An 11,063-nucleotide genomic window follows, 5' to 3' on the forward strand; every position below is an offset into this window, starting at 1 on the left:
GGAGCTTGCAGTGAGCCAAGATAGCACCACTGCACTCCAGCCTGGGTGACAGAGCGAGACTCCGTCTCAAAAAATAAAAAAATAAAAAAAAAAAAAGGAGGAAGGCCTCCTGGTTGGGCACAATAACTCACACTTGTAATCCCAGCACTGTGGGAGGCTGAGGTGGAAGGATTGTTTGAGGCCAGGAGTTCGAGACCAGCCTGGCCAACACAACAAGACCTTGTCTCTACAAAAAATAATTTTTAAATAAATTAGCTAGGCATGGTGGCGTACACCAATGGCCCAGCTACTTGGGAGTCTGAGGTGGGAGGACTGCCTCAACCCAGGAGGTCAAAGCTATAGTGAGCTATGATCATGCCACTGCACTCCAACCTGGCTAACACAGTGACTAAAAAAAAAAAAAAAGTAATTTTGCAACTTAATAACATTTTATCAGAAAAAAAGTAAGTTAATATTTATTATGCCACAGACACAGGAAACCTTTCAGTCTCTCCCTCTCCAAAGCCTGCATATGTATGCCACATGGCTACTTGTCCAAGTTTTAAACTAGCTTTATTATAGTTTCAAAAACTTTTTTTTTTTTTTGAGATGTCTCGCATTGTCACCCAGGCTGGCATGCAGCAGTGTGATCTCTGCTCAACCTCTGCCTCCCGGGTTCAAGTGATGCTTCTACCTCAGCCTCCCAAATAGCTGAGACTACAGGCGCATGTCACCACATCTGACTAATTCTGCTATTTTTAGTAGAGACGAGGTTTCACCATGTTGGCCAGGCTGGTCTCAAACTCCTGACTTCAAGTGATCTACCCGCCTCAGCCTCCCAAAGTGCTAGGATTCTAAGCACAAGCCACCACACCAGGCCCACCATTCATCTTAAATGAGATTTTCTACCTTAGGTTCAATGGGAAGTTTCTGAAAGGTGAGGAAGAGAGATGGGCAAGCCCACTCTCTATGCTGACCAAAGGAAATACACTGGACTTGTGCTAAGAGAGAATGACAGAAACTCACCTTCACATAGCAGAAAGTAGCATTTCTCAAATATCCTGTGATGTCTGAGACCCTCGAAGAGCTTTAAGGCTGGGGTTACAAACCCTGAGCCTAGTAAGCAACAGTTACCGACGTGATGCCAGATTATCCAACACTTAGAGCTAAAGACACTTATCGGTATCAAAGACACCCTGTGCAAGTCCAGCACCCAATTGCCCTGAGCACTGCGCAGAAACCACCTTCCTGCCCCACCACAAAGCAGTGCAGGCGGAATGAACCTTCAGAGAGACAAGTGAGAAGCAAAGAAGACACAGGAGAACTTCAAGGTCTCCAGTAATCTCTGGGCTGCCAAGTCCAAAGCCGGGGCTACAGTCCCTAACTCATGTTGCTGCAGCATCTGACACAGAAGTGGGGTGGATCCTCTCCCAGCTTCCACTCCTGGTTTTCCTAACATTCATCTGGCCACCCCTTCCTTTTCAGACTCCTTCAAAAGCTGGTGTTCCCAAGTTCCAGCTGTGGCCTCTGCTCAAGGGGGACACACTCATTCATGCCTTAACCCCATTTTATGTATCTACTCACCTCCAGATCCAAACACTCACCAACTAGAGCTCTCTCCTTAGATGACCCAAAGGCCAACGAGGCCAAAACTTATCCCAAGGCAACAAATTGGCTCCTCCCCATAAGGAAAAACACAGTGATTTACCTAGTAATCCCTGCCAGCCATTCTTTTTTTTTGAAATAGGGTCCTGCCATTCTTTTTTTTTTTTTTTTTTGAGACAGGGTCTGGCTCTGGTGCCCAGGCTGGAGTGCAGTGGTATGAGCATGGCAGCCACCTTGATCTCCCAGGCACAAGCGATCCTCCCACCTCGGCCTCCCAAGTAGCTCGGACTACAAGTACATGCTACCACTCTCGGCTAATTTTTGTATTTTTTGTAGAGAGAGGATTTTGCCACAATGCCCAGGCTGGTCTCAAACTCCTGGGCTCAAGTGATCCTCCTGCATCAGCCTCCCAAATGCTGGGATTACAGACGCGAGCCACTGCGCCCAGCTCCTGCCAGTCATCCTTGATACTCTGGCTCTCCTACAACCAGTTACCAAGTCCTATCATTTCCACATTTTAACTGTCTTCTCAAAGGCAGCGCTCACTCCATCCCCACTGACACTGCCTCCCTCAGCCAAGTTAAACTGTTGTCTGAGCTGGGTGCTCACAGCTGTAATTACAGCACTTTGGGAGGCCAAGGCAGGTGGATCACCCGAGGACAGGAGTTAGAGAGCATCCTGGCCAACATGGTGAAACCCCGTCTCTACTAAAAATACAAAAATTTAGCTGGGCGTGGTGGTGTACGCCTATGATCCCAGCTACTCAGGAGGCTGAGACAGGAGAATCGCTTGAACCCGGGAGGCAGAGGTTGCAGTGAGCCAAGATTGAGCCACTGAACTCCAGCCTGGGCACCAGAGCGAGACTCTGTTTCAAAAAATAAATAAATACATAAATAAAAATTTGTCTCTCATTTCCATGATATTGTTTCTGCACTCCTCCTACCTTGGACAGCGCCTGACACCAGGAGGGTGCTTAACAATAATAACGTCTACCATCATTGCCTACTTTTTGAGAGGCACCACTCTAAGAGTTTTGCACCTATTATGTATGATCCCTAAAACATCTCTGATCCCTAAAACATTTTACAGATGGGGAAATTAAGGCATATAGAAGTCAGCTAATGTGTCCATGATCACACGGGAAGTGAACCTGGATTCAAATCCAGTTGGCCTTCAGAGCCCATGCATTAACCATTAAGTTCTACTTCGGTCCAATAAATGATGTAGGTTTGCAAAAAGAAGTCAATCTGGCAGGGCACAATGGCTCATGCCTGTAATTTTAGCACTCTGGGAGGCTGAGGCCAGCCGATCACTTGAGCCCAGGAGTTCAAGACCAGCCTGGGAAACACAAGAAGACCCCGGGTCTACAAAGAATACAAAATTTGGCCGGGCGCGGTGGCTCAAGCCTATAATCCCAGCACTTTGGGAGGCCGAGACGGGCGGATCACGAGGTCAGGAGATCGCGACCATCCTGGCTAATACGGTGAAACCCCGTCTCTACTAAAAAATACAAAAAACTAGCCGGGCGAGGTGGTGGGTGCCTGTAGTCCCAGCTACTTGGGAGGCTGAGGCAGGAGAATGGCGTAAACCCGGGAGGCGGAGCTTGCAGTGAGCTGAGATCCGGCCACTGCACTCCAGCCTGGGCGACAGAGTGAGACTCCATCTCAAAAAAAAAAAAAAAGAATACAAAATTTAGCTGGGTGGGGTGGTGCACACCTGTAGTCCCAGCTACTTGGGAGGCTGATGTGGAGGGATCACCTGAACCCAGAAGTTTGAGGCTGCAGTGAACTGTGATGGCACCACTGCACTCTAGCCTGGGAGACAGAGTTAAACCCTATCTCAAAAAAAGAAAATAAAAAGGAAAAAAAATTTCTTTTTGAAGAGTCAATCCCATCAAATGAGATAAAGGCAGAAAAGCATCCATATAATTTTGCAATCAAGACGTCAATAGTGATGTAAGCAAAACCCCTTTCACTAGGGTGATAGAGGTAAAAACCAGGTGACAAGGATGAAGGAGTGAGAAGAGAGCATTCCTAACAGCTACCACTTAGAACATGCCATTCCCAGGCACATGTAAAATGCTTCACATAACATATTTTTTAATCTTTGCAACACTGCTAAGTAGATACTACTATTCCCACTTTACAGATGAGAAAACTGAAGCAAATGAGCTTCATTAATTTGTACTAGGTCACACTGCAAATAAATGGCAGAAATGGATTCTGACTTAATCCATCTGACCCCAAAAGCCATGCCATCAATCACAATGCCAAGGTTGATAAGACAGTTTCAAGTCAAATACCAAAGTAAGGGAAAAAAAACCCAATCTCACATACCATAGATATACTAAGTGTATTTTAGTCATTGACTTTAACAAAGGCACAATTAAGAGATCAACATTTTTGAAGTTTAAAATGTTTAACTCTTTTTTTTTTTTGAAGACTGAGTTTCAATCTCATCACCCAGGCTAGAGTGCAATGGCGCAATCTCAGCTTACTGCAACCTCTGCTTCCTGGGTTCAAGTGATTCTCCTGCTTCAACCTCCTGAGTAGCTGGGATTACAGGCGCCCGCCACCACGCCCAGCTAATTTTTCTATTTTTAGAAACAGGGTTTCACCATGTTGGCCAGGCTGGTCTTGAACTCCTGACCTCAGATGATCTGCCCGCCTCGGCTTCCCACAGTGCTGGGATTACAGGCGTGAGCTACCGTGCTCGGCCTATTTTCCATTTCTTCAGCAGGGTAACTCCCATCTCAGCACTCATTCATCAGTTAAAAGTATGAAGCAAAGACTAGCACAGTCTTCTGCCAATAGTGTCTCGTTTCTTAATGTGATACAGTTGAGTACAGAACAGACTTTCACAATAACTCGCGTTTAAAAGGAACCAAAGAGAGATGCTCGCGATGGTTCACGCCTGTAATCCCAACATTTTGGGAGGCCAAGGTCGGAGGATAGCTTGAGCACAGGAGTTCGAGACCAGCCTGGACAACACAGTGAGACCCCATCCCTTAAAAAAAAAACCCCCAAATTTAAAAAAAATTAGCAGCAGGGCGTGGTGGCTCAAGCCTGTAATCCCAGCACTTTGGGAGGCCGAGACGGGCGGATCACGAGGTCAAGGGATTGAGACCAACCTGGCTAAAACGGTGAAACCCCATCTCTACTAAAAAAATACAAAAAAACGAGCTGGGCGTGGTGGCGGGCCGGGAGGCTGAGGCAGGAGAATGGCGTAAACCCGGGAGGCAGAGCTTGCAGTGAGCTGAGATCCGGCCACTGCACTCCAGCCCGGGCAACAGAGCAAGACTCCAGTCTCAAAAAAAAAAAAAAAATTAGCTGGGCATGGTTTCACCTATAGTCCCAGCTAATTGGGAGGGCAAGGCAGGATGATCAGTTGAGTCCAAGAGTTCAAGGCTACTGTGAGCCATGGTCACACCACTGCACTCCAGCCTCGGTAACAGGGAGAGACCCTGTTTCAAAAAAAAAAAAAGATCAAATGAAAAATTACAAGCGAAAGCATAGTTTTAGTTGCTAAACATGTAGTTTAGGCAACATCAGTAGTCTCATAAAGACAAAAGGAAAAAAACGTAGGCTGATATAATTACATGTCTGGAACCAGACTTACTTCCAAAACTCAAACTTCCCATGTATTTCTCCTGACTTACAGTTAATGAATGCATCGTTCCATTTTCAAAATCATGACATAAAACCATGGTAACATTCGACATTCCCCTTGCTTCTTAAAAAAATTCACTACAGTCTCAAGATGGAAAATAATTTATCTTTGTTCTTTAGTTTTTTAAATAATTGCCGACCGTCTTAAACACCAAAATTAAAAGTACTCCCATATTAAAATTTAATAATCTGGGGCTTAATCGATTTTTAAGAAAACAAGTCATGAGGGATGCCAAGATCAAATAAAAGTTAAAGGTTCAATATGAAACCTTAATGTAACGAAACTCAGTGTGTAAGACTGGGACACATTTGAAAAACAGCACTTGTAACCAAACAGCACAAAAGTCCAAATGGCAGTGCTTCGAAGGCTATGTCATGTACTCCCCAGGATCACACTGAGGTATGTAATAGTACGCAGAAAAAACACTACAGACCTCTTGTCAAATGTATTTGATATGTACATGAGAAAGGTAACTTAAGGATTTCCACGTCCAAAATCAATCTAAATGAAAATTGAGTATGCTAAAACCTCCATCTTTCCACCTTTCCAATTTTTCTTTTTAAAGAAAAGCCAAGGTTCTTTGTCCATTTTTCCTTCTTTTCTTTTTTTTTTTTTTTTTTTTGTTTCAGATGGAGTTTTGCTCTGTCGCCCAGACTGGAGTGCAGTGGTACGATCCTGGCTCACCACAACCTCCGCATCCCAGGTTCAAGTGATTCTTCTGCTTCAGCCTCCTGAGTAGCTGGGATTACAAGCATGCGCCACCATGCCCAGCTAATTTTTGTACTCTTAGTAGAGACGGGGTTGCACCATGTTGGCCAGGTTAGTCTCGAACTCTTGACCTCAAGCAATCCACCGGCCTTGGCCTCCCCAAGTGCTAGAATTATAGGCGTGAGCCACCATGCCTGGCTGCCCATTTTTCAACTGGATTTTTTGTTTTCTTGCTACTGAGTTGTTTGAGCTTTGTATACATTTTGGATATTAACCCCTTTTCAGGTGTATAGTTTGCAAGTATCTTCTCCAAATCCCTAGGAACTAAAAAATGGGCAAAGGACATGAACAGATGTTTCTCAAAAGACCGACAAATGGCCAACAGATATAGCTGGCCAACATATTCACAATCACTAGAGAAATGCAAATTAAAACCACAATGATATATCATCTCACACCTGTCAGAATGACTGTTATCAAAGAAAGACAAATGCTTGTGAGAATGTGGAGCTAAAGGAGCTGTTATGCACTGTGGGAACGTAAATTAGTACAGCCATGATGGAAAACAGTACAGAAATTCCTTTAAAAACTAAAAGTAGGCTGGGCATGGTGACTCATGTCTGTAATCCTAGCACTTTGGGAGGCTGAGGCAGGTGGATTATGAGGTCAGGAGTTCAAGACCAGCCTGACCAACATGGTGAAACCTTATCTCTACTAAAAATACAAAAAATTAGCCAGGTGTAGTGGCGTGCACCTGCAATTCAGCTACTCGGGAGGCTGAGGCAGGAGATCGCTTGAACCTGTGAGACAGAGCGAGATTGTCTCCAAAAAAAAAAAGAAAGAAAGAAAAAACTAGAAATGGAATTACTTTATGATCCAGCAATCCCACTACTGAATATATAACACCTACAAATTGAAATCAGGTTGTCAAAGAGATGTCTGTACCCCCATGTTCACTGCAGCACTATTTGCAACAACATGGACAGAAGCAACGAACATTATACTAACAGAAATAAGCCAGGCACAGAAGCACAACATAGGATTCCACTTTTATATGGAATCTAAAAGACAATGGAACTCACTGCAGCAGAGAGCAGAACTATGGTTACAGAAGCGGGGGGGTTGGGGAACAGGGAGATAGATGATGGTCAAAGGGTACAAAGTCCATTAGAGAAAAAGGAACATATTTTTTCTGAGTTATACTGCACAGTGTGGTTAATACAGTTATTTTGGGGTGGCGCACACCTTTAATCCCAGCACTCTGGGAGGCCGAGACGGGAGGATCACTTGAGCCCAGGAGTGCGAGACCAGCCTGAGCAACAAAGTGAGACCCTGCCTCTACAAAAAATAAAAAAATTAGCCAGGTGTGGTGGTGCACATCTGTGCTCCCAGCCACTCAGGAGACTGAGGCAGGAGTATCACTTGAGCCCAGGAGGAGGAGGGTGCAGTGAGCCATGATCACCCATCGCACTCCAGCCAGGACAACAGAGCAAGACTCTGTCCCGTAATAATTATTTTTTTTAATTAAAAAATAAGGCTGGAGCCGGTGGCTCAGGCCTGTAATCCCAGCACTTTGAGAGGCCGAGGCAGGTGGATCACGAGGTCAGGAGTTCAAGACCAGCCTGACCAACATGGCGAAACCCAGTCTCTACTAAAATACAAAAAAATTTGCCAGGTGTGGTGGTGTGTGCCTGTAGTCCCAGCTACTCGGGAGGCTGAGGCAGGAGAATCGTTTGAACCTGGGAAGCAAAGGTTGCAGAGAGCCGAGATCATGCCACTGCACTCCAACTTGGACAATAGGGCGAGACTCCATCTGAAAAAAATAAATAAATAAAAATAAGGCCAGGTGTGGTGGCTCATGCCTGTAATCCCAGCACTTTGGGAGGCCGAGGCAGGTGGATCACCTGAGGTCGGGAGTTTGAGACCAGCCTGACCAACATGGTGAAACCCTGTCTCTACTAAAAATACAAAAATTAGCCAGGCCTGTTGGCGGGTGCCTGTAATCCCAGCTATTCAAGAGGCTGAGGCAAGAGAATCGCTTGAACCCGGAAGGTGGAGGCTGTAGTGAGCTGAGATCACGCCACTGCACTCTAGCCTGGATGACAGAGCAAGACTCCGTCTCAAAAAATAATAATAATAAAATAAAATAAAATAAAGTCTAAGGCTGAGGCCAGTGAGGTCCTGAGATTAGTCATAAAATCTAGAGCAATTACATGGCATCCTGTCTGAATGGCTTCAAAGGTTCTTCAGGACTGGGCAAGAGAAACACACCAACTCTGTGACGTGGACCAGATGTCATTAAAAACCCTCTGGAGAGGATTGAAGGGCTTGCCATTTATCCTTTGGCTGTAGCCAGAGCAGAGACCAAACTAGAGTTGTGCTCCTACAAACTAAACACAGGCACTGAAACAATTCACAGACGTCAAATTTAATTTCCTGATTGTCAATACCAGATAGTAATGACAATCAGCATCTTTTTCATTGTCCTTAATAAGTCAAGCATTGTTTTATGCCACCGGCCTCTTACAGAACAAGACAAACCCATCATATGAAAACAATTATTTAGAAACCAAAGGCCAGGCCTGGTGGCTCACAGCTGTAATCCCAGCACTTTGGGAGGCTGAGGCAGGTGGATGACTTGAGGTCAAGAGTTTGAGACCAGCCTAGCCAACATGGTGAAACCCTGTCTCCATTAAAAATACAAAAATTAGCTGGGTGTGGCAGCATGCACCTCTAGTCCCAGCTACTTAGGAGGCTGAGGAATCGCTTGAACCCAGAAGGTGGAGGTTGCCTCACTGCACTCCCGCCTGGGCAACACAGCAACACTCCATCTCAAAAAAAAACAAAAACAAACAAAACAAACAAAAACCCAGAAATCTACCAGAAGCTGGACTGGATAGCTTATGCTTATCTTTCTTAGAAAAGCATTTAACCCTTAACTAGTTGCCTCTGCCAATATTTCTAGGCACTGACTGGCCACCTACCCAGCCTGGGTGCTTGTCCACCAACTGGCCCTAGTTTTTTCATTTCCCAGATAATTCTGAATGGCCCAAATCCTCCCGATCTTTCTAGGTCCACCTCAAAAGTTACTTCATGAGTTTCGGCCCAAGCGAGGTGGCTCACGCCTATAATCCCAGCACTTTGGGAGGCCAAGGCAGGCGAATCACCTGAGGTCAAGAGTTCAAGACCAGCCTGGCCAACACAGTGAAACCTTGTCTCTACCAAAAATACAAAAAATTAGCTGGGCGTGGTGGCGGGCGTCTATAATCCCAGCTACTCAGGTGGCTGAGACAGAAGAATCGCTTGAACCTGAGGGGCAGAGGTTGCAGTGAGCTAACTTTACACCACTGCACTCCAGCCTGGGCAACAGAGGAAGACTCGACCTCAAAAAAAAAAAAGTTTCTGATCCTAACCATAACAAAATCCCTAACACTTGGTATACCACTATAGCAATTCAGTCCTGCCACATTTTCTAGCCTATTACTTCCTCTAAGTACATTCCTTGCAGGCAGAAACTATTAATATATTTGCACTTAGGCTGGGTGCGGTGGTTCAAGCCTGTAATCCCAGTACTTTGGGAGGCAGAGGTGGATGGATCACCTGAGATCAGGAGTTCACCAGCCTTTAGTAGAGACATGGTGAAACCCTGTCTCTACTAAAAATACAAAAACTAGCTGGGCATGGTGGCAGGCGCCTGTAATCCCAGCTACTAGGGAGGCTGAGGCAGGAGAATTGCTTGGACCTGGGAGGCGGAGGTTGCAGTGAGCAGAGATCGCACCACTGCACTCCAGCCTGGGCGACAAGAGCAAGACTCTGTCTCAAAATATATATATATATATTTGCACTTAGCTCCACCTTTCCTCCTTGCAACAGATGCATCTAGAGCCTAAACGGAGAAGGTGCCTGTCAACCAGCGTTTGGTGATTTCAGTATTGAGACTTCGGTGCTAGCGGTGATTTCAGTATTGAGACTTCGGTGCTAGCAGTGATTCCAGTCCACCTGATTCAGGCCACAGGAATTCTCCCAGAATCTTCACTACAAGTTGAAACTCCGCATCCTTACTCTTAGAGAGTAAATGCTCTTGGGGTCAATGTATACGTAAGTATAACTTAGGTGCGCGACAAGTCTACTTCCTGTCAGAACCCCTAGATGAAAAGAGGAAGTAGGTGGACCCCCTTATACGTCAAGCGCTGATGGAACATTCATCAACAAATGAGATACACATGCTCAGACCCTAAGCTGACCCAAGCTGACGGTGCTATGGAGACAAACCACTTTATCACATATTCACCACCAGCCTCGGAGTTTTTCTTCCCACTCTCTCCCATAGCGGCTCACCTTTGAGGCAAGAAAGGAGCAGTTCAGGGGGAAGCCACAATCCTCACCAAAGTAGGCTTCAAAGAAGCTCACCATTCATCAGCCAGTGAGGGCTGTCCTCTGCTAGCTGAGAACCAAACTCAGACATTAGATTCTTCCACAAAGGCCTCACCAGCTGTCCAATGGGTACGGCGTTCAGACGACTCAAAACAGCACCACAGGTCTGGTTTTATTACTGATGGTCCCCATCACGGGAACTGAAACTATATGCCTCTAGATTACCTTGCAATCACTCCTCATTTTATTAAAAATATGAATAAAGAATCCACCCCATTCTGGATATTTACCAATCTTGACATAGGGAACACCACTATGCCATTTAACTTTGTGCACATACGTGAGTCTCTCCCTCCCACCTTTCTGAGATGTGTTTCACTGGCAAACGGAGAAGAAATACAAACACTCCCCAAAGTCGAAAAATGGCAAACGACCAACATGTTTCCCGTGCCAAATTCGAATTATCCAGGCCTCGGCTCCCGACGTGGGAAGTCCCGCCATCTCCAAGGCCGGCAGGGAACCCTGGCTCGGGGGACGTGGCTGGGCCAACCCCAGTGTGTGGGTACCCGGCCGAGGTCGGCCGATGCTGGGCGACCCCCGCCAGCAGCTGCGTCGGGGGCCGCATTCCGAGAAGCTGGGAAAGAAGCTGGCGGAGAAGCCGCTCCCGACCAGCACGACCCCCGCTCCCAGCCCGGCGGGCAGCCCCGACTGGGCCCGACCCCAGCCCG

At 46.2% G+C, this 11,063-nt stretch overlaps 1 protein-coding gene across 1 annotated transcript in view; it reads right to left on the reverse strand.

Annotated features, from left to right (window-relative positions):
* TMEM248 (transmembrane protein 248) overlaps positions 1-10,700 on the reverse strand; it is a 35,918-nt gene extending 25,218 nt beyond the window's left edge. Inside the window, exon 1 of the mRNA XM_011932212.1 lies at positions 10,300-10,700. Coding sequence (XP_011787602.1) covers positions 10,300-10,374 — 75 coding nt within the window. The 5' untranslated portion in view covers positions 10,375-10,700. The remainder of the gene's footprint in view (positions 1-10,299) is intronic.
* Positions 10,701-11,063: the final 363 nt, after the last annotated feature.

The sequence above is a fragment of the Colobus angolensis genome, unplaced genomic scaffold (genome assembly GCF_000951035.1).
Source record: "Colobus angolensis palliatus isolate OR3802 unplaced genomic scaffold, Cang.pa_1.0 Scaffold122, whole genome shotgun sequence".
Lineage (NCBI taxonomy): Eukaryota > Metazoa > Chordata > Mammalia > Primates > Cercopithecidae > Colobus > Colobus angolensis.